General features: G+C 35.5%; 1 protein-coding gene across 2 annotated transcripts in view; it reads right to left on the bottom strand.

The window, feature by feature from the left end:
• Window positions 1-3,560: 3,560 nt before the first annotated feature.
• The window catches only part of tgs1 (trimethylguanosine synthase 1), a 35,581-nt gene continuing 13,934 nt past the window's right edge, over window positions 3,561-25,207 (bottom strand). For both annotated transcript variants that reach the window (XM_066719820.1, XM_066719812.1), the window contains exons 7-14: window positions 23,653-23,739; window positions 21,228-21,387; window positions 16,784-17,135; window positions 16,253-16,420; window positions 13,906-14,049; window positions 13,229-13,445; window positions 11,991-12,069; window positions 3,561-3,957 (exon numbers count right to left, since the gene is read on the bottom strand). In XM_066719820.1, coding sequence (XP_066575917.1) covers window positions 3,838-3,957; window positions 11,991-12,069; window positions 13,229-13,445; window positions 13,906-14,049; window positions 16,253-16,420; window positions 16,784-17,135; window positions 21,228-21,387; window positions 23,653-23,739 — 1,327 coding nt within the window. In that variant the 3' untranslated portion in view covers window positions 3,561-3,837. The remainder of the gene's footprint in view (window positions 3,958-11,990; window positions 12,070-13,228; window positions 13,446-13,905; window positions 14,050-16,252; window positions 16,421-16,783; window positions 17,136-21,227; window positions 21,388-23,652; window positions 23,740-25,207) is intronic.

Here is a 25,207-nt window from a genome sequence, read left to right as displayed (position 1 = left end):
ACTTCCTGGTGCGCCGCTCGCTGCGCTTATCACTGCATTTGCATAAGGACACAGTGCGCTTTATTAACAAAGTTCAGCCTCTGGGGGCCTGAGTTTTACCCCCAGGCACTAGAGGAATCACACAAACCGCCAACTGCTATACAAGGATAAATATAAAAGACAGACATGCAAACCTGCACCAGTGCTCCTGTTAGCTTATCCATTGGTTGTAACTAAACATGTGTTAGTAGTAGTGAAGTTATTGTAGACCAAGCATTTGTCCCTGAAAGTTCATAAAAATATATTTGATCAAAAAACTTGTTTAAAAAATATGGTATAGATATGTTTATTGAATTGTATATATATATATATATATATGTTTAAAATCATGCATCAAGAACAGCATCAATTATGTGGATCATGCTATAACTGCTGCAGATTTTAGATCATAGTATGTACATGTTTCTCATCCAAAACATGTTGCATTTACACACCAATCCGCCTATGTGGAAATATTCTGGATGCTTTAGTTTAACTTGAACTGAGCTAGAGCAAACAAAAACAAAGTTGACATAAAGCCAGAAACTGAGTAAACATAAAGCCTTCATTATCTACAGAAAGCTCATGAAAATGACATAAGACAAGTACGGTGTCTTTTGTGAGATGGGAAAGGTCAGATCTAATCTGTCGGCCTGTTTGTTGACATATACAAAAGATCATGTGAGTGGAAGGGTTTGGGAGTCATTAGCCGTCACTGCCCCCATCGCCAGATCTAAAGTATAGTCCACAGAAATAACTTTCCCTTCTAAAAAACGTTCTTCGGAAATACTAAAAATAAAATAGCGGTTTGCAGGAGCAGGTGGCTTACAAAGTGGGAAGTTAAACTTTGAGAGAAACAGTGCAGTCTGAATAATGAGGTGTATAGCTCAGAATGAAAGAAGTACAAGTAGGTCTACATCATGAAAGAAAACATAAGACAAACAAGGGCCTTCAACAGAACAAAAGCAAAGCTGTGGCAGTATGTTTGTTTGGCTAGTCTAACCAGTCAAACTATGTCGGCTACCCAAGTTGAAACACCTGCAGCAAACAAATGAATCCGTTATCATTGCAATTTGTTAGTCCAATTCAATCTGATTGAAAGCACCTGTAAAAACAGGCCAAATTGGTGTCAAATAGAATAATCTGCATAGGTATAAATCTACTCAGGAAAACTTAGCTCAGCAGTTCTTCAAAAGTAAAAGAAGGAAACTTGATTAAATACCCATATTTAATTAAATATGGCCAATTAATCAAGCTTCATTGTTTTAATTACTAAATTAACCATCATGGTTATATTAAAAATGTAATTCCTGAAAGATACATTGGAACATAACATATTCTGTGATACATAATTTAAAAACGTATTTAATCAATTTAACAATGCATTTTACATTGTTCATATTTTTTATGTAAAAGGCAATAATACTTTTTTCTAATTATGATTGTTGTCTTCTGTTTCACAGTTGTTTCAGTTGCTCATTGTCTATCATCATGATTTACTGCATGTACTGGTGACAACAGTTCCTACACCTCTGACATGGTGATTTCAAAAAGGAAGCTTGAAACAATAATAATCAAACTGAGAATATACAGATGATTATACTGATAAAAGCATGACCAGCATTGGAGAAATCTGCACCAAAGTCACAAATCTTGAGACTACTTTTAAAGACATTTCTCAGATAACACCGTGTAACACTTTTTTTTTTTGTTCCTGGGTAGTAAGTGTTATTTCCTAATTGCTTATGCCTCAAAACTAAAGAAAATGGTTCCCCACAAACTTTGCTTTTGTGACCAGGACAGTGATATTTTGAAATGTAACTATTTCCAATGAGAAAACGGGTGCATTTGTGTCTTTTCATTCACATAAAGTCAGAAAAAAACAACACATGAATCCAATTAAGCATGTACTTATACTAAAGTAATACAAAAATGACTACAAAAGATTTAGAAGTCAGTAAAAACTACTCACATCTAAATCTTTTGTAGTCATTTACAGCATAATCGTAAATCTCCAAAAACGACTCACTTCTAAATCCATTTTCTATAGTTTTGAGACATAAGCAATTAGGAAATAACACTTACTACCCAGGAACAGAAAATGTGTTACATAGTGTTATTAGTGTCAATTAGGAAATACAAAATTGCAAATTGCAAAAATGCAAAATTGACCCAAAATAAAGTCTTATTTTGCAATCTCTGAAAACAGCCTTCATGTAAACTGCAAGAAAATATCTTTGGGTGATCAAATGTATGGTCGATGCCCCTAGAGTTACCAAAAGTTTCAATGTAGGCTTCCCTATCCTTAGAAGAAGCAAGCTTTTTCTCAGGAGCGCTCTAGATAGATTTGCACATTGAGCAGATATTAATATGAAGTGTAAAGACAACAGAAGGTTTAACCAGAGGAAGGGAATCGACTGGAAGTGAAAGGTTTCCTTATTAAGTATGCCTACAGAAATAAATAACTCTGTTCAAGAATTTACAGGAACGAGGTATGAAAGTGACCAACACAATGACCCACAAGGCCAGGCTTAAAAGAGATGAGAAAGAATGTATAATAGCCCATCAATTGGTCTTTTGTGAATCCCCTAATGGCTTTGAAACCAAGCATGCACTTCCTGTAGACTTGTAATAGGCTCATCAACTTCCCAGAAGGGATATTTGACCACTTCCTCTATGCACAACCTCTGAAGCTCCTCAAGGTGGTGAGGTCTGGAGGTAGACTTGGATGTGTTTCGGGTGGTCATTGTACTGGTAAGTTACTAGTAACTTCCTGACAGGTTTTTAGCACTATTAAAAAATGCAACACGCAAATCTTAATTAATGGTCTGAAAATATTACAAAAATGTATCATCAGTAGGTATGATTTAGATGCTCATATTCTTTTTTTAATGTGGCCTATTATAAAAACTGATCAATTCAAATTAAATTCACAGTGCTTATATTCATGGGTGATTCAGGAATAAACTACTGAGTACAGCAGCCATGATTTGTGTGATTGTGAATTACATATAGTACATACCGCCACTGTTAATACACATTCAAAAATGGATGCTCACATGTAGTCAGAGGGGATGAGTTGCATGGGAAGGGGTTTTGTGGAACACCAAGGCTATTTCTTAATCTGTTCTATACAAATATACAAAATTGCATACATACAAGCTCATATATTTTGGAATATATATGTGCATTTTGTCTTAAGAGTGTACTTTGTCACATCTTTCTTCAATATGTTTATGAAAGGCCTGTACAAAATATTGCTTCCCCTTTTTCAGTACCTCTATCAAAGCTACTTGTGGAAAAAAAAGCCTCATAATGTAATCAAATGACAAAACTAAACTAAAGCCCCAATAACATCATCATAATAAATAAGTTATTTAGATGTGGCATTTGAAATATATAGATGTCCTCATGTGGAATTATTGGATAAAATGTAGATAAAGTTATATAAATTAATTGTAATGCTTATGTGCAACTTATTGCTTTAGGTCATGACCTAATTTCTTTTTATTTAAACTAAAAACACAACCAGTAGCACCATGTAACTTATATTGTACCATACCATACATTTTAATATAAAATAAACCATTTATTTATCATGATACAAATACAAAAAAAACAACAATTGAATCCACAGAATTATATGCAAAGCTTACGTAACATATTAGGTAAGGTCCTTTAAATGTATTACATTGTGTACAGAGGAACATTCATATTACAGTAAAATGTTACAAATGAACATCTAAGAATGTTTGGAAAAACAACTATTTAAAACATAACTATAATGAGAACGTAATTGTGCAATTTTAGTTGAACAACTCATTCGGCGCAGTCAGACCTAATCAAATTGCCAAAGTAAGCAGTTATGGTTTTTAACTTCTTGTTCAGAAAATTCTGCTCCACTTCCACTTTTCCACCAGGTCCTGCTAACGAGGCAATCTAGAAGGCAAGAGAAATTCCTATTAATCCCTCTCGAAGTTTCAGTTGCTTGATCGTGAATAATACATCAACAATATAAACAAACAAATATATACATTCATACATAAACAATCACTTGCAAAGTCTCTACCTCTTTATTCTACACTGATGGAATATTGTCCTATTTCACAGACACTTGTAAGATTTGCAATCACCAATTACAACCTCTTTACAGTGATGGGCACAAACCATCACATTCTAAATCTGTTATCTTCTAAATTAAATGTTCAATATATTGTTTACAGATGGATTTGTCAATAACATACATTCATATGTGAGACAAACAGAAATACTCAAGAAAGGAAAATCAAAAATCAAAAATCAAAAACTAAAACAGGGCAGCTGCAAATCCTCAGAGCAATAACCTTGTGTAGCGACACATTGACTAATACAGGCAATTTCAGCAAAACAGGAAGAAGACATTCTGAAAATGTTTAATTTTTAAATCCCCTTTTTCTTATATCCTTTCAGTATGCAATGGCTAGTTGTTAGTGAGCTAGCTTGGGAGAGGTATAGGCCACATGCATGCATCCCTCAGAAATAAACAGTTACTTCTGCTTTAAGGATCTCGTTCCACAGTACACCAGAAGAGTACTCAAGGGAGGACTAATCCAGCTCTCCATCACTACAGACTCCGAAGTGCTCAGTCAGCTACAGAGGTCACTGTTGAGCAGCAAGGCAGTAAACCCTGGGTGACTGAGCCTCGTGGGCCCCTGCAACGCTCCATTCATGCAGACCTTTTGGGATTTGTTTAATTCAAGTTCAGTGCGCTGCCCCTGTGCCAAATCACCTGAATATTAGCCCATACAATCAGCTCATTAACACAGAGTGCTCTGTAATTAATAATATGTATATGGTATATATTACCTTTTATGGCAATACAATAATTTGCAATGAAAGCACCGTATTCTCTATAGAAAAAGAATGTGTGAATGAAATAACAGTTTGATCACATTTTCATTACGGGAGGATAAGACAGCTTAACATTATGTGTCTGACGATAATTTGTATTTCTATTCAGTTTGAATCTGTTCCTGTCCTCACAGGGAGCTTCATAATAAAGAGTTATTCCTAGGGCTTTGTGGCGGTGCTGACTTCCTCATATTCTCCATATTTGTTTCATTGGGCATTACACATTAGACATTATGTTCAATTGCTTTGCAGTAGCTTTGCCAATTGTAGGAAACGCTACATATTGGTAGTAGTAGTTATTGTATTTTGCCAGACATAGCACTAATGAAAGGCATGCTTTAGGCCTTTGATAAAAGACATGCTTTGGAACTTCTCCAAGGCTGTAACAATGTAAAGTATAAGGCTATGTTCTCTTTACAGAGGTTTCAGTTTTCTTTGATTATTGTAATTATAATCTGTAAAGGTTACTGCCATCATATATAAAGGGCCGGATTTACTAGATTTTAGTATTTGATCAATGCTATATAAATGTGTGTGTGTTCATTATTTTTTCATAAGCAAACAAAAAAAAAAAAAAACATGCTGGCATTCAGAGGTTTGTCTAATTTAAATACTGTTTACACTAAAAGAAAGCAACACAGAAGTAAGGAAGACTGGTACACTGGAATTAGATTGGAATCTTGACCAATCTAAAATCCCTTACTAATGGGTCATTTTAACACATTGTTATCCTCTTTGAAACAAAAGTGTTAGCAGACAGAATAAAATGTGAACAGTAAACAGTAACAAAAAAACAAAAAAAAATCTCATACTAATGTTTCTTACAGATAAAAAAGTATTGTCCATAGAAAGTCTACAAAATAAATGGTCACCATAAGCGGACATCAATGAGAGAGAGAGGAGAGAGCGAGTGCAAGAGAAAATTTAAGCAGACTACTTCCCTCTCTTACAAGCCTGTTGGATAATATGTTAATGAAAAGTAGTGCATCCAATTATAGTTATTACGTCTGGGAATAGTAAAACAACCCAACAACCCACTCAGAAACGAATAGGCTAACAGCAACAAAGCCTAAGATGCTTCATGCATGTTGCTTCACATTGTTTCAAGAACTAAAATGTATTGTCTAGTTTAACAGAAATGTATCTTTATTGTTTGGGCTCTAAAATCAATATATGCCAGTTTTGTTAGGTGGTAATATTACCTATAATACCACTATCAAATAGCATCATAGTGAGAATTATCAGTGATGAAAGCTCTGTTTGAGCTTTAATCATACATGCATTCATAATGTTCTGTCTGCTCTGCTGAAAACTAAAGCATTTCAGCCATAACGTCCTATTTTTTCAAAAATAACAAGTTACCATGGAAATACTCAACTAGATGTGTTCTGAACCCTGAAACCAGAACATAATTCAAGAAAATGTAATCCGTAATTGGAATATTACTTTAAAAAAATGTTTTATTTAATAATATAAATACATATTTTGTTTGAATTTTATGATAATACCTTTCAACATATACACAAAATTGAAAATAAAACTATTAATATAAATGTACTTTCTAATTATCCTTGCCTTTATTACTTTTTATTGTCAAATCCTATTTTATTTACTGAACCATTCCTAATTACCTTGAAAAGAACCACTGATTTAGTGATACCCTTTCTCTCTGTATGTGTGTGTATAATATATATATATGTAACAAGAGCAAAGTTCAGGCAGTGAGCTGGGCAGGTCTTCACTGACATTTCTCAATGTTGACCTTATTTAATGTATTAATCATTAAAATCAGTATTCAAAGTAAAAAAAAATAATAATAATAATAAAAAAATAATATATATATATATATATATATATATTTTTTTTTTTTTTACTTTGAATACTTAGAGTACCGCTATTAAAGGTCAATCAATTAGTATTTCTTGACAAAATACCAATTGAAATGTTTGTGTCCTTATTAGTACAATTATGAAGCATTTGTATGCTGTATGATTTTAATGAGCTCTGATTTAAAAAAAAAATATATATATATATATATAATTATATATATATTCTTAATTTTGTAAATCATTTTACATTGAATACTTAATTTTAGGGGTAACATTTTCCTGCATGAGTTTATGTATATGATTGATCTATTAAAAAGGTGCTTTCAGTGTCAGGTTCTGATGTTTCAGTTGGACACAATCTTGACACATTAAAAGGGTTAACAGCATACAATTGCTTTAAAACACGACACATTTGTTGAAATGACTGATCTGTCAAAGTTTGCACTGTCTGTAAAATGGCCTGACTTTATCCCCAGTGTAATCCACTGACATGCTGGTGAACAATACTAGAACAAATGCAGAACCACAACCTAAAAAAGGGAACCACTAAGTGAGGACATAAATCAACAGCCATACATATGTTGAAAAATAAACCTTTCTGTCCCCTCTGTATGTTTGTACATGCTGTGATTGACAGATCCTTAGATGACATTTGACATGGTGGTTTTTCTCCATGTATACCTCATGCAGAGTTTAATTGTAAAAGATCAGCATATTTTGGGATGCACTCCAAATTGTAATGGAGGCTTTTGAACAGATTGTTTTTATACACTGTTTCCTGCTGTGAGTGCACCACATAGGTCAGTGAACCATGCAAATGCACGGCACCTGCTGTAAGATAAGATGAGTGACATTTTAGATGTTTTCAGACCTGTTTGTTCCCTTCTCTCTGGTGAATACAATACATGAGTCAGGACAGTAAAACAGTCACACACACAAAACAAAATCCTACACAAGGTCAGGCAACATTTCATTTCATTGATGGCTTATAATATTAAATATACCATTGTAGAAGTTTAAACATTTTTAACAACAGTATAATTATCTCCTGAATTACTGAAGAGGTGAAAACATTCTGATGTTCTTCTGTAATTCGCAAGAAATCTATTATCTTTTGAATCAGGATACTACCCAAAGGGAGAGGGGCCTATGTATTTTCCATGGGATCTGTGAACGGAAGTTGTTTCAATAAAGCTGCCTGTAGGCCACTGTACGCTGTCACTCAAGCAACTCTCCTGTTTACTATACACACTGGGATTGTCGGTGCAATTGCCATTGCCATGGTTTCCCTGTGGCCACACACCTTCATTCGGCTCTGGTTTTATGGTTGACAGATGAGCTGCAGTTTGTTCTCCACAGATCCTGCCTTTGTTCTATCTGCCAGCCTCTCTCTTCACATCCTGGTAGGCTATTGGCCTCAGGTGTCGCTTTCCAATCACTTCCCCCCCTCCTTACTATTCCCTGGGCAGTTGAGCAACCCTGCTCCGGGTTGACTTGTCTCTGTCTCTGCTCCCAGCCTTGTTAAGGGTGGTGTGCAGGTCTCCTTTGGTTATGCCCCCTTTTATGTATTTGATTGACTGATTATTATTATTATGGATGCTATCCATTTCCAGAGCTTGGCCTTGCCCCTGCTCTTGGTTTTTCTGTTGGGATGTGTGGCAGGTCTCTATCTTACCGCCCTGCTCCTTTAGCTTTTGTTGTAAGGTTCCCTGCCCTCCTTTTCACGATTATCTTATCATTATTGGTTGAGTTGAGGTTTTCTCCCCTAGCAGCCTGTGGCCTGAGGGCAGGCTTCTTTACCAGTCAGCTGCTGGCCTCCCTTGCAGTGGCTTGGTTATACAGTAACCCTTCCCCCTCGAAAGATAATGATAGGTTGCAGATGAGAAAAAGGATACCACCCAAAGGCAGCAAAGTCACACATGAGCCCCTTCGGGTTTCAGCCCAAAAAAAAAAAGAGCCTGAATCACTGTGCATGTCACTGTGTATAGCAAGCAGGGGGGGCTGCTTGAGTGACAGTGTACAGTGGCCTATAGGCAGCTGAGCTACTGGAAAATGTATGAAGCCCCTTAACTAGGTGACAGTTAAGGGCAAAAAAACAAACAAAAAACACTAGAGTTTAAACTTACTCTCTCTCTGTGCATGTGCATTTTTAAATGTGAAAATGTATATATTATACTTCATATTTAATATACATATATCATATTCACATTTCACACAGAGCCTGCTCAAGACTACAGACCAATGGTCTGCATTCAGAGTACTGCTAATAATAATTTGTGATTCTGATATCACATTACTAAATGTATACGATGTCAGTATCTTGACATTTTATATATTGAGCAATAAGGGACATGGTTACAAGGCAGATTTTAAAGATTTAGAAAAAATATATATATAAACCCTCTTTTCCACCTTTACTGACTGCTGAGCAAAATTAGTTTTGAAGACTGTATTTAATCTGGGGGTTAATCTCAGTTAATGGGAAGAGGCTTCAATTAATATAACAAGAATGCCCCTTTCCTGTATAATAGAGTTTGTATAAGATTGTGTCTAGGTATACACACATGTATCATGATATGCAGATCCATGTAACCATATTACACTGAAAAAGTACCTACATTTCTAGACTACATTTTAGTGTGATACACTGTGTTAGAATCTTCTGCAGCTGATTTATTTGCTGTTTTTGTGTTTGTATATATACATTTCAGTAATCTTATCCCTGTTTGAGCAGGGGGACAAGTAGTAGTAGAAACCTATATGTGTATGGGGATTTATACAGGATCTAAAAACATAAATAATTGGACAGCACTTCCTGTTCAGTGTTTGAAGTTTGGGAGGAACTTAGAAAGATAATTGTGGCCGATTACTGGAATCAGTACATTGGGCCCAACGAACTGGCCATAAGCCAAAACCAGGGAGTGCCTGTTGACTTAGACTGGGTTAGCGATTCAGGTATTAAATAATGTGGAATTCTTAAATAATGTGGATTATGTTTACAGTTACCAGACTTAAAATCTAAAGTTAGAGCAGAAGAGACATGTAAACCAATCACAATGATTCCATGCATACCATAAATCACATGGTTCATCAACGCCAAGCGCAAGAATTGCCCAATTCTGAGATTATTTATAACTCCCTACATGGTAAAAACACATGAAGGCAATATTCCTGCACGCAGTAAATGCAATGTGACCACACAGTATCTGCTACCCCTATATACAGCCATTTGGCTATTTTCAAATGTATTGTATATACTTATGTGAATAATCTAAAATAATCTATCTAAAAAGTGTGATTCACTGATTAATTACGTTTAAAAATATACTTATTATCAATAATATATTATAAACATTTGTTGAATATGGATTCAACCTAGAGTAAAAGATTATAGTGGAATTAACTCAATTTACGGTTTTAAACTTTGGATTGCAACTTTACAGAATTCTCCAAAGCATTTGTTATTTTACTTCTGAAAACTGTGTGACAGCAAAAAAGTTTAAGCAACAAAAGATATCTATTGTGTTGTGTTCAGTATTATGAAATACAATGCCTAAGAGCAATGATCATTTATTTGTTCTGTTAGTTTTCAATCTGTAAAGCACTCTGTGGCTACCCTGTGAAGGGCACTATACTAAATACAAATTAATTGATTGATCATCATGAAGATATAAAATGTTCTGCTATAAAGGGAAAGATGTGCTGTACCCTGAACTGCAGAGAGGAAGGGGCCTAGATATTGGCTACAGGAAAAATACAATAATAACAGAGGGCAGATACTTCCTCTCAAATTGAAGACTGTTCGGATTAAATCTAGTTTTAAAATACTGATGACACAGAAATTTCCCTATGTATATCTTTTTGTCTCTTATTGTATTATTCATTCATGGTTAATCTGGTAATATTGTAAAGAATGAAAGTGGACAAACATCTACTGTATAATTTATTCAAACTTGATCAAAAAAGGTAGAGTTTATTAATTAACATATATCATATTAATCTATAATTTAGTTATTTTACATAAAGTCCATTCACTCTTCATGTTCTTACTGTTGTTTCTTAGGTCCTCCATGACAAAATATACATACACAGCTACACACAGCTGTCGGCACTTCCTGTCCTGTTTCTTAAATTGCTAACTAATTACATTAACTTCAAGAAGGGTTATATATACATGACATACACGTGTGTGTGACTGTTTCATACAACGGCCTAATTTAGGTTAGAAACCTAAATAATTAAAAGTTTATTATTTTTCTGTATTTTAAATGATCTTCCTGAACTTTGAATGTTTTAATAAATCCCTTTTGCTATGATATTTCTTATTTTCTACTGAAGCCGTTGCAGTGAACTATAAACACATATCTAGGTAGTGTTTTGAATGTGTACATTCGAACAGTGATATAATATGTAAGGTAAAAAACTTAGAGACCTTGAGAGAATTCAATAACTCTAGACACAAACCTTGCTATGGTATCTAGATTTCAACAACATTCAGGTGCACCAGTGGAAGGACAATGGAAAACCGATCATTAAAATTCTAGCAAGATCTATAATGTTATGCAGTGTATAGAAAAGCTATGCCATTTTCAATTGTATTTGAAGACAGCGAAATATAAGAAATGTACATAAAGGCATAGTCACTGAGAGAATATGCTTACTCTTTGGATTTTATATCATTTCTCAAGTGTTTGTTTGTTGTACTGTTTGCCTTCTCTCATATTTTCCATCTAACAGACATATCTAACTAAATGTTCTTATGGGCTTGAAAGCATTTGTCTATATGAACTACTGCAAAACTTTGTGTTCACTATACAAAGAGAACATGCTTGCATCCACTCTAATGTTGCAATTAATGTTTGTATTGCATATTTTAATTAAAAAAAAAAAACACATAAAAAGCATACATGAGTCATTGTCACATACCTTTTTTCTGTTTGTATACATGGTATGTTCAAGATTTGATTTGATGTGACAGCTTATTCATTTTATGCTAGCTAGTGGCATATGGCACCCTCTTGTGGTCAGAAAGGGCAACATTTTAGGCATGCACAATGAAGGCAAACCTTTTATGTAATAGACTTTGGCCATTATAATTGCTTTTTAAGCATGGTATAAGTATAATCTGCAAACAGATTTTAAAGTCTTCAAAAGTCATTAAGTATAATACAACTTATGTAGCCCTGGATAAGGGCATCTGCTAATAAATAATAATAATTATAATAATAATGAAAGAATATAGTTCAAACATACCTGGTCAACATCAGCATTCCGTGGTAGAAAATATACAATGTTATCTGTAATACTTTTGGATAATCTGAAAATCTCAAAAGTAAAGAAAGACGTTAAGGATAAGAACATTTGCATTAAGGTATGTCCTTGCTGTATAGACTATACAACAGCTGACAAATTGCTATCTATTTACAATGTGCTTTACTTCTCAGGGGCCAAAATTCCTTAAAACCGGTCAAATCACTACTAGACACTTCCACAACAGCTTACTTTTAAGATTTGTTGAAACCCGAACTACTCAGTGCTTTATCAACCTTCGCTGGGATGTAGCCAGGTAATGGGAAACTTATTTAAGTCTGCATCTGAACAGTGAAGGAAAACAATGCAGGAGAATTAGATGCCTCTGGGCTTTGGATTTGTGAACCAAAGGCTATAATGTTTGATATAAATCTTTATTCGAAGATCTAACAGTCCTGCAGTGCAGCCTGGCTACATTAAAGAGGACATATGACTTAAGAACAAATAAATTAACCTGACAATTTGGATTACTAATTAGAAGACTGTAACTGAACCCTTTACCAAACCAATCGCTGATATCAACTTTCACCACTAAGGTGTCATTCTTTCTATTTCTAAAAGCATGCCTCTTCTTAAAAAATTATAGTCCTGTCAAATATCGTGTTACTGGAGAGAAAACATGTTTTTGTTTATATTGGGTGAGGTGTCATTTAATTCAGTTTCTGTACTTTGGGAGATGGATCTAATGTGCTACTCTGATGTGTAATGCAGAGTAGAATGACATCACTGGAACTGGACTGCATTAAATAGGTCTGAGAGAACAAACTGGGGTTTTAGGATTATAACAAACTATACTGCTTAAAAACAGGAGCAAGGAAGAATGTTAAAGAATTGTAAAACATGAGTACAAAAATGTAGGACTTAAATAATCAATAAACACAACTTTTAAAAGCTGATGAAAGAGTAGCACTAAAAATGCTGGCAGCGGCATTTCTGCTCGCAGTTGGTCTCAAGGCAGCCTCTACATCTTGCCAAAGAAATAAATCATTTGCCTTAACTGTTTTATATGTATTCTGTATTTACATACCATGGACAAAACCTTTTTTATTTGAACTACCATATTGAGAAACTCTTTTACTCATTTTAAATTGGTTTGGCTAAGATTAGGCACAATTTCAAAACCAATGAAGATCTCTGTTTAATGGCAGTTTGGCTTAATGGATCTGAAAACAAAAGGATATCCATCTGGAGACATCATGGTCTTCAGATCAAAAACATCAGCGCTGAGGTAGTCTGGGCCTCCCCATGGAGGACTGAGGAACACCACATCCGCTTTAAGGTCTGGAGCCAGCTGCATGAAGTCTCCCTGAATGAACTCAATCTGTCCCGCTACTCCATACACCTGTGCATTGTTCTGAGCCAGGGCGATGCGAACAGGGTCGATGTCAATGCCTATCACTGGGAGAGATTCACATGGAAGATTAAGCGTTAGTAGCAGCTGAGGAGTAGGTAGCCTTTTCTTGGAGTGCTGCTCTCAGATCAGCTTTTTGTGTATTAAAAGTAAGAAGTGTGTTTTTCCTGTTTTATAATCAATGCTAAAAACAAAAAGGTACATTGAAATATGAACTGGACATATACATATTAAAATATCCACTTCTTAAAAATGACTACTATTAGCTAAAAAAATATGACAGTTTAAATGTCTATCGGTAAATCCACATACAACTTTTCAAATAATCTTTAAAAAAATTGACAAAACAAAAATATCAACATCAACAAAACCAGAAAAAAATGGCTTGTCCTAGGGGTTGCATCTCTCTCTTAAAAGGTAAACCTCTTCAAAATGTCATCTTTTGTATTATTATTATTATTATAGGTGACGTACGTATGACACTACAATAAAGTATAACAATTGTACCTCTTTTTCCTTTCAGAGCAAACTGGATAGCATTGCCTCCCACGCCACAAAAAGCATCAACAATGACATCAGCGTGGAAGCTGCTCTGAACTCGGAGAGCAATGTGCTCAGCAATCTTCTCAGGAGTGACAGAGAACCAACCCTCTGAAAAAGAACACACACCGGTTTATATGAATGATCAATTCCTCTTTAGAAGTCCATTACTTTGTTTTTTAAAACTTATATATTTAAAATACCATTTATCTTTCTTTGTTTTGCATTGTTACTTGTTATTGTAAGCATTACACATCATTTGAATAAATACTACTACAAATACAAATAATAATACATTTGTTTCCTTCCACAAAGGCACAAAAACCTGCGTAGGTCCATTATAGTGGAGTATAAGAAGCATTAGTAAAAATGTGTTATTGTATACATTTTCAAATGAATATGGAAGAATGTGGTGTTACCAAATTATTACATAGTTTTTAATGATACTGGTGAAGCCTTCAGGAATATTTTGCATCACAATGTGTTGCTTTAAATCAAACACATTTGAATTGTTCACAGAAATATTTTTATGCTGGAAACAGAAGCTAATAGGTATACCCTAGATAATTTATGTAGGTTGGTTTTTTGTACTTGCTGTTAATCAGTGCCTCAGAATAATAAATATATATTTTATCAGTTAATTAAATAACCTGTTTACACATTGTAAAACTTCTAGTAGGTGGGATGCTTCAAAAACTATTTTTCTTCTTTTCAGTTTCCATAGAGACCTGTACCATCTGTTTATTTTCTTAATGCCATTTCAATTTTCTCGCCTCTTATATTTTGACTTTCCACCGAGACTAAAACACCTGCTAGTACTACCCAAGGGAGATACTTTATTCCTTCCAACTCTTCTTAAGCACTCTGTGTTCTGCACAAATCTAGGGAACTTTATGGTTTGCTACTTTGATTGATTGATTTTAAGCAGCCTATCAGATTATTCCCAGCCCTTGTGCATGCTGGGCACCCATGTACCCTGCAGTGTCTGTGAGGGTCATTGCTTCTTGTGGATCTGATAATTATTCCTGCCAATTATGGACAGTGATATACTGAAAGCTGCTTTCTGTACATTTTTAACAACACCTTGTTGTTAATTGCTTTAAAGGCTGTGGTGAGCCTAGCATATCTAAAATAAAATAAAATAAAACAATCTCATGTGTATCAATCAGTGGATTTTGACAAGTAGTTTCTGAAAGGAATTATGGTTACAAGAAATTAACACCATGATCTGAGAGAATGTGGTATTATAAAGCAGAAAACAAGCCTTGGTAGGGTGTGGTGATCTATGTTTTAATACGGTCAAGGCAAACCAAAAACAACTTAATAAGATGGATTCATTTTATCCATATTCCATACTAGACTTGGCAGAATTGAACCGCACGTCTCTATAGAAACTGGACTGAAAAAACGGATTGATATTTCAGTATACCATGTACTAGCTGCAGTCATGTGCCTCTGCATTTAAACAGCTATCCTGTTGTGTTAAAGTAGGAGAAGGAGATTAATTTCCATTAGTATGTAAGTCAGTAATACATTTTCTTCCTGTGAACTTTCAGTTAAGTTTTTCTAAGAGGTAATGTTGCTACTAAAGGCTTGATATTCAATATTGAAGAGCACACACATGCTGGATGTTATATTTAGTATATAACTTTAAACTGCCAAAGCTATGCAGATTTCCTTTGAAACTGATCTCTATTACATCAGGGTGACACACACAAAACAGCTTTGGTTTATAATGTTTCAGAGTTTCACTACCTTAAACAGTTAATCCCTAACGAAATACAAGGCAGTGCTTTACTGTTGGGAGTTTGCTGACATTTATGAACTGTGAGGAGCATCTTACTGATGTCAGCATCATTTCCTGGAGGAATTTCTCCTTTGAACGCACTCACATGTGTACATTAAAGTATCAAAATGTCGTTTCATCTCCCATTCTCTGACATCCAAATTATGTCAGTCCCCCATTTGAAAATAATAGCTGGGCGAAATACATCTTCAACAGCCATATTTTTCTTGTCTGTCTCCCAGTACAGCTACTTATGCTAATATAAAAAAAATTCTTCTATCATCTGCATAACAAGGAAAAAAGAAGAACTTCCAATAATAATAAAGACTACGTATAGGTTAGGATTAGTTAACAAGTACAACATAAAATAATTAGTTTTTATTTTGGAACAAATAATAATAAACGTCTTCAGTTTTGTTTTTCAAAACTAGTGATACAACATAACACAACTAAACATGTTTTTTTATTCACTGGTCTTTCACGGCTGCTTACAATATGACCGGTCTCTCTCCAGAGCCGAACACTCACCATGGTCCAGCTTGATGCCCTCGTCAAACCTGGAGAACAGCCGGTACCTCTGAGCCCAGTATTTTGCCAGGTCAGGCTCAGCAGCTATCTCAGGTGGCACCTTATAGACTTTCCTCTTGTTCTTTCTTTTCTTCTTCTTCTTCTTTTTTGAAACCTTTGAATTTTGACCTGGGATGTGTACAAAAAGATATCAAAACAAGAAGCACTTGACCTTGTTCACTGATAGAATCCACAATTGATAACATTGATACATTGATAATAAATATGCAAAACGCATACCTGAGCTTCCCCTATTAAACATGTTTCCATTATGGACAAATGTTTGCAAATTGAATTTTTAATTCATGCTAATTTGATCACCACTCAGGCAAGGTGTCTCTGTATGTACTACAATCTAGTGGACCGTTGATCGGGGGAGTGGTGGTAGTGCTGTGGGAAACCCTACATTTTGTGTCCTACATATTTTAAACACACACACATTATATATACAGTATATATTAGTATGAAATATTATATACATTATGTACTCACCATCATTATCTTCAGTTGGACTGGGCACAAGATAGTCTGGAATATCCAAAGTTATCAAATCTCTCGATGATTCTTCTTCTTCGAGACTCCCCTCAGAAAACGAGCCTTTTGAGGTCTGAAATGGGTGCTCATACTTTTCGGGGACCTGTTGCTCAGAGCTGCTGATTGCCAGACAGGCTTCAGAAGCATTGATTTGTCCTTCTTGATGTCCTGTCCCATTTCCCTCCAGCGCAGGAGACATTTCTGTCTTGGAGTGGATCTCTTCTTCAGACTCACTGCTTTCTGCCTGCTCAGCCTCCATGGGCCCTGTCACTTCATCATCCTTCTTAACATCCTTTAAGAACTTCTGAACCTGGAAATCCACACATAAGTGCTTTTAATTATATACTTGTTATGTATTCATTAAATAAACAAAAAACATCAACAACAATTACTTGGTTAGAGGGAGACACATTTACCGATACCCTAAATCTAGTAAACATTAACCTCAGTTATTGAAATAAAAACACAAATGAAGTTAACTGATATTATTAAATACTGTATTGCCATGTTGTCAATCAGATCGGAGGTAGTTCTCATATCAGTCTTGCCAACTATATGTACGTCATTTCACATTCAAGCAAACGTATCCTGTAAACTGAGATGCCCCATGCTGTTAGAGATTAGGTATAATGATTTGTATTATTTAGGGATTAACTATAATATCAACCACTAATATAATTTATATGCAGACTGCACAGCATATAGAGAAAACACCTTGTCCTTTAAACCATAACACAATTAGGATATTTGTTGTACAATACTATATTAAGTCTTACTGTGGCTTTGAATTGCATACAAATAAGCATAATATAGGAAATAGAAGTTCAACCTAAAATAATTATGCTTCAAGGGCTTATTCCGCTTACTTCAAGTAAGGGATATTTAAGTCTGCTTTTTTTTTTTTTTTTTTTTTAGACATTTTACTGTAATATTTGGTAGAAAAGCATTCGGTTTCTTGCTGAGAATACATTTTGCAACTTGTGTAAGTACCTAGAGGGAGATCAATATCACAGTGCTACTGTCTGTTGTTTTTTCACAGTAGAGGAAAAAAGGCCCTTTAATAGTTTCTGAAACAATTGGCGTTTCGCCCAAAAAAACTGAATTTCAATAATTTCCTGCAAAATACACTTTCTGTGAATGTGAGCATTAGTGCCTGATCTGTAAAGGGGAACAGAGAATACTGGCAAGACAAAACTAATCTGATTTGTATTTTTTAAAGGACTAGTCAAAATCGCTGTCAGTAACACACAGTCACTGGTTTGATCCATCTCTATCTGAAACCTCTATGTATTGTGTATTGAATGCCTTGACAATTCCTACATTAAGGAACTGACTAACTAATTGCAAAAAAAAAGTACAATAATAAGTTGGACGATCTATTCAAACATATTCTTGTCCCATTATATAACAGTTAACGCTATGGGAGAGCTTTGTTCAGCCGTTCAGCACAATGACAAGAAACTAAACAGTGTCAGTGGATACAAAAAGACAGGACAATGGATGTCAGTGTCATTGTCTTATCTAGTAAAATATTGCTTTCTTTGAGCAGTGTGATATATACTGTAAAAATCAAAAGATAGGCTTCACTGGGATTCAGAAAATATATATAGTGGTTTCCAATACAACTGAAGCACATACTGTTTGGGGGACCTATTCACTATACATACATATATACACTCACCTAAAGGATTATTAGGAACACCATACTAATACTGTGTTTGACCCCCTTTCGCCTTCAGAACTGCCTTAATTCTACGTGGCATTGATTCAACAAGGTGCTGAAAGCATTCTTTAGAAATGTTGGCCCATATTGATAGGATAGCATCTTGCAGTTGATGGAGATTTGTGGGATGCACATCCAGGGCACGAAGCTCCCGTTCCACCACATCCCAAAGATGCTCTATTGGGTTGAGATCTGGTGACTGTGGGGGCCAGTTTAGTACAGTGAACTCATTGTCATGTTCAAGAAACCAATTTGAAATGATTCGACCTTTGTGACATGGTGCATTATCCTGCTGGAAGTAGCCATCAGAGGATGGGTACATGGTGGTCATAAAGGGATGGACATAGTCAGAAACAATGCTCAGGTAGGCATTTAAACGATGCCCAATTGGCACTAAGGGGCCTAAAGTGTGCCAAGAAAACATCCCCCACACCATTACACCACCACCACCAGCCTGCACAGTGGTAACAAGGCATGATGGATCCATGTTCTCATTCTGTTTACGCCAAATTCTGACTCTACCATCTGAATGTCTCAACAGAAATCGTGACTCATCAGACCAGGCAACATTTTTCCAGTCTTCAACTGTCCAATTTTGGTGAGCTTGTGCAAATTGTAGCCTCTTTTTCCTATTTGTAGTGGAGATGAGTGGTACCCGGTGGGGTCTTCTGCTGTTGTAGCCCATCCGCCTCAAGGTTGTACGTGTTGTGGCTTCACAAATGCTTTGCTGCATACCTCGGTTGTAACGAGTGGTTATTTCAGTCAAAGTTGCTCTTCTATCAGCTTGAATCAGTCGGCCCATTCTCCTCTGACCTCTAGCATCTACAAGGCATTTTCGCCCACAGGACTGCCCCATACTGGATGTTTTTCCCTTTTCACACCATTCTTTGTAAACCCTAGAAATGGTTGTGCGTGAAAATCCCAGTAACTGAGCAGATTGTGAAATACTCAGACTGGCCCGTCTGGCACCAACAACCATGCCACGCTCAAAATTGCTTAAATCACCTTTCTTTCCCATTCAGACATTCAGTTTGGAGTTCAGGAGATTGTCTTGACCAGGACCACACCCCTAAATGCATTGAAGCAACTGCCTGTGATTGGTTTGTTAGATAATTGCATTAATGAGAAATTGAACAGGTGTTCCTAATAATCCTTTAGGTGAGTGTGTGTGTATATATATATATATATATATATACACACACACACATGCATATAAATATGTATATATGTATAGTGACTAGGTCTCCCAAACAGTATGTGTGTGTATATATATATATACACACACACACATATGCATACACACATATATAATGTTCACTTTTTCTCCAATAAATAGGTTTTTGAGACATCAGTGAATATGCAATGTTTTTAAACAGGAGCTGCTGTCCATTCCTCCTTGAATGGATAACCTGTTTTAAATAAACTCCCTGGGATAAGGCACCCCGCATTTAAGGTTTATTAAAGGTATACTGTAAATATAATGAGTGTATTATATAGAAGAGCCATTGGCTGGCTTCAGTAACTGAAATCATCACTGCAGTCTCTTGGCTACAGTCATACACATCCATACCACGAAAGCGGCACTGCTGGAGTTAGACACAAGCATACTTTCTAGACAAGACCCCCTGTGGGGACAGGAGGGCAGTGATGTAAGATGCTGCATTTCCATTCACCTGACATGAATCAAAGGAGAGAGTTACAGAGACCACTGGTGCATACACACAAGGAAAATACTCAATATTGAAAGAAAGAACCTAAGAGCCCGGCTATTAAATTAAAATAAATGTTAGAAGACAATCTGTAGTTGAACGTAATGTTCTTCAATGCTTTCTGAAGACCAAAAGGACAGATGCCTTTATTTTCTATATATATATACAGATATACAGTGGGTATATGTCTGTATTTATGTGGATAAAGGCACCTATCAAATGAATAAATAAGATTATAGTGGTAGATTCAGTTTACTTTGCTGTTGTGTTTAATGGTAAGCAGGGTGAATACGAACTACAAGCTAAGTGAACTACTGTACAAAAAAGTAGTTTTCCAGTTGCAAGTCCCTTTTAAAGGTACATTTTTCCGTAAAACATGTAATCTTCAGATACACAGGACAGAAATATAACCACCACACACAGTTACATTATTCTGTAGCATCTGACTACTTACTGCAACAAACACATTGTTACTATTCATATGCTCTCCTGATTAACATTGTTTGGCAAGTAAAGTATATTTATGACAATATAATTGTGGTGAAACTAATGGGATTTTGTAAATGTCATTGTAAACTCTAGTTAAACTACTGTTGGCGTAACATTTTGATGAGGATTTATTAAGAGGGAGGAACACAACTGCAATTTCAAAAGAACAATAGTATTAATACTTCTACAAAGGGAAGCAAATACAAATAACAATCCAATTAGGCTGTTTGGATGATATTTAAGATACGCTTTCAAACAGGTTTCTAATATAGTGTAGGCCTATAAATTACTTGAATGGAATGGAAAAAGCACACCTGTGCAGGAAATAGAGCTGAGTATAAAATAAATGGCATTCTACTGTTAAGTGTTTGTTTTTAACTACTTTTGTACATAATATACATTTACTACCTTATACCTGCCATTGTATTATAAAAAATAACCCTAAAAATCAAAACACTGAAAAAGAAAAAAGATTGCTTACTTTGTTTAAAGTTTTACTCATCTTTGGTGTCACAATTTCTCCATCTTCTGTAAAGAAGACATGTTTGTTTTTTGCATGCCTATGTGAACCCAGGAGCTTTTCGGGTTCTTTTTCACAGTAATGGGCTTTGCAGTGTTTAAACTTCAGACTGCTCCCAAATCTGAGACAAACAAATAATTAACAACAAATCATCAAGATTCATACATAAACAAAAAAACAAATATCTGTTAATTTCTCATTAATTACACAGTGTGTATTTCCATATACAACAACCAATTTACAAGTTTGAATTAAAGGATACCAGAAAATGTGTCATTTTTTATAGAAAATTCTTATGTTATCATTGTATTTGTATAAAATGATTTGTGGAACATATAAAAGTAATAAAGTGTAGCCAGTAAGTCATTTGCAAAGTTTTTAATCTTCCCATGCCTTTTTCTTTGTAAACAATTCTGGTTGGTAATGGTAGCCTATACGACAGTTACCTTTATAACATAACATTTTGTAAAAATAAATAATATATAGGGATTGAAGCCCTCATTCCTTAATCTTTTTTTTTTTTTTTTTTATAAACCTGTATTTTCCTGGACTCTGAAAACCGACTTCTATGATCCAATGTCCACATTATTATTGTAGCAGATATAGAAAATGGACATTCTGCAATTCATGTACAATAGATTAACATTTCTATGCCACATACAGATGCAGACACATATAAACTCTGGCATGTGTGAATGATGACCTTAAGTTACCAATATTGAGTGGGAAAGTTTTAAAAGTGATATATACAGTGGGGGGAAAAAAGTATTTGATCCCCTGCTGATTTTGTACGTTTGCCCACTGACAAATAAATGATCAGTCTATAATTCTAATGGTAGGTGTATTTTAACAGTGAGAGACAGAATAACAACAAAAAAATCCAGAAAAATGCATTTCAAAAAAGTTATACATTGATTTGCATGTTAATGAGGAAAATAAGTATTTGACCCCTTCGACTTAGTACTTGGTGGCAAAACCCTTGTTGGCAATCACAGAGGTCAGACATTTCTTGTAGTTGGCCACCAGGTTTGCACACATCTCAGGAGGGATTTTGTCCCACTCCTCTTTGCAGATCCTCTCCAAGTCATTAAGGTTTCGAGGCTGACGTTTGGTAACTTGAACCTTCAGCTCCCTCCACAGATTTTCTATGGGATTAAGGTCTGGAGACTGGCTAGGCCACTCCAGGACCTTAATGTGCTTCTTCTTGAGCCACTCCTTTGTTGCCTTGGCTGTGTGTTTTGGGTCATTGTCATGCTGGAATACCCATCCACGACCCATTTTCAATGCCCTGGCTGAGGGAAGGAGTTTCTCACCCAAGATTTGACGGTACATGGCCCCGTCCATCGTCCCTTTGATGCGGTGCAGTTGTCCTGTCCCCTTAGCAGAAAAACACCCCCAAAGCATAATGTTTCCACCTCCATGTTTGACGGTGGGGATGGTGTTCTTGGGGTCATTCCTCCTCCTCCAAACACGGCGAGTTGAGTTGATGCCAAAGAGCTTGATTTTGGTCTCATCTGACCACAACACTTTCACCCAGATCTCCTGTGAATCATTCAGATGTTCATTGGCAAACTTCAGACGGGCCTGTACATGTGCTTTCTTGAGCAGGGGGACCTTGCGGGCGCTGCAGGATTTCAGTCCTTCACGGCGTAGTGTGTTACCAATTGTTTTCTTGGTGACTATGGTCCCAGCTGCCTTGAGATCATTAACAAGATCCTCCCGTGTAGTTCTGGGCTGATTCCTCACTGTTCTCATGATCATTGAAACTCCACGAGGTGAGATATTGCATGGAGCCCCAGACCGAGGGAGACTGACAGTTATTTTGTGTTTCTTCCATTTGCGAATAATCGCACCAACTGTTGTCACCTTCTCACCAAGCTGCTTGGCGATGGTCTTGTAGCCCTTTCCAGCCTTGTGTAGGTCTACAATCTTGTCCCTGACATCCTTGGACAGCTCTTTGGTCTTGGCCATGGTGGAGAGTTTGGAATCTGATTGATTGATTGCTCCCTTTAAGAGAGTGCTCCTAATCTCAGCTCGTTACCTGTATAAAAGACACCTGGGAGCCAGAAATCTTGCTGATTGATAGGGGATCAAATACTTATTTGCAAATCAATGTATAACTTTTTTGAAATGCGTTTTTCTGGATTTTTTGTTTTGTTTTTTGTCTCTCACTGTTAAAATACACCTACCATTAAAATTATATACTGATCATTTCTTTGTCAGTGGGCAAATGTACAAAATCCGCAGGGGATCAAATACTTTTTTCCCTCACTGTATATATATATTATTATTTTTTTTTTATTATTTTTTTTTTTGAGGTAGCAATAGAGGTAGCTTTTTATTATTAATGAGACAATTAAAAATGTAAGTGCCAGTTCTTTCTTACTTGTAAGTTGCGCCACACTTCAAACCCAGCATATCACAGACTCCTTTCAAAGACAGTTCAGGGTTCTCTTCAGCATCCAGTTCATGGCTGAATAGAGAATAAAAATAGGAATCAAATGAAAGGTCTGTCATGTACCACTGCAACACAGTACTACTACAGCCATTCATTTTACATTTGCAGTAAATGTGCGGTATTCCATTTTCTCTCAAGATGGTTCATACATTTTCATTTCAGAAACGTTTCAGCAGTTTCCCTGTACTGCTCACAAGATATAAAGGTTTGATCAGTGATTCCACAAGTTATTAGCGGTCAACTGGACATTGTTTGTGGAAAATATATATTAAATGACCCCCCCTCTCCTTCATAAGTATTAAAACTTGTTTGTTTATCCAGCTCTTGTGCTCTACTGATTAATACATTTCAATAACGTCCACTGTCAGATGTTTTATTGAAGACTTTCTGAGCTCACTGGCTGAACTCTCCTCATTTAATGTCATACTCAGGAAACAGAACAGAGCATTGACACCCCTCCCCCGAAACAACTTTCTCTGTCTCTCTACATATATATATATATATATATATATATATATATATGCACAGTTTAAAAGATGTAACCTACTTCATTAAACGTACACCACAAGAATGCAACAATGCTATGCAAATCTTAATACTTAAAAGGAAACAATAATTTATTATTTTAAGACACATTGTTGAGTTGACTTTTAAGGAGTGTGATTCTAATCAACACATTTATTCAAAACAAATGTTATACTAATTACACCATATTATCTTTTAAAAGGAATGTCATGAATCAGAAAAGGTAAAAATTCAGCCCATTGACGGTTTCATTCCTGATATAATCTTTACTTTACTTTATATGTACAATATGATAAACAAAATACATAAAAAAGCAAAGTCAAACACAGACACAAATTTCAGTTAAGTAAAATACATTTCTCATCCTCTGCAGCAGCCCATGTTTTGAGACCCAATGTACTAGACAGCAATGTAAGAAAAAGTAATTTGACCACACTGTGAAAGAGCCTGAAATAATGAGGACACTCAGAACAGACAATTCTTCTTATAGAGGATTGTTCATTTTTTTTTACTTAGCACCACTGAATGTCGTTACATTTGTCAAGCACAGAGCTGCAGCTGTGTGATGTTTTTATGGGTATTACCGTTCCAGCATGCAACTCTGACACTGGACATGCTAACCCAGTTTAAAGATTTAAACAGACCACAATGATGCGTTCGATAATTACCCACTGTCACAAATCAAGCTGTTCTACTGCAGATTCTATCTAGTTGAATTATAATGTACACTTTCTGCCCCATATAAAAAACCAAATGGCTCTGTATTTCTAATTTAAACATCCTATACTAAAACACATACTATCAACTCACATTACAGAGACTGGGATTAAAACCCAATTTTTTATGTTTTTTTTATAATCATAGAACAATTTGCACTATACTTTGCCATTAGTTAAGCTAAATTAACAATAAAGAAAGATGGTGTTGAATATCTTTGTAGCATGCATACATTTAAGTG

The sequence above is a fragment of the Amia ocellicauda genome, chromosome 2 (assembly GCF_036373705.1).
Source record: "Amia ocellicauda isolate fAmiCal2 chromosome 2, fAmiCal2.hap1, whole genome shotgun sequence".
NCBI lineage: Eukaryota > Metazoa > Chordata > Actinopteri > Amiiformes > Amiidae > Amia > Amia ocellicauda.
This window is presented reverse-complemented; position numbering and strand designations above follow the sequence as displayed.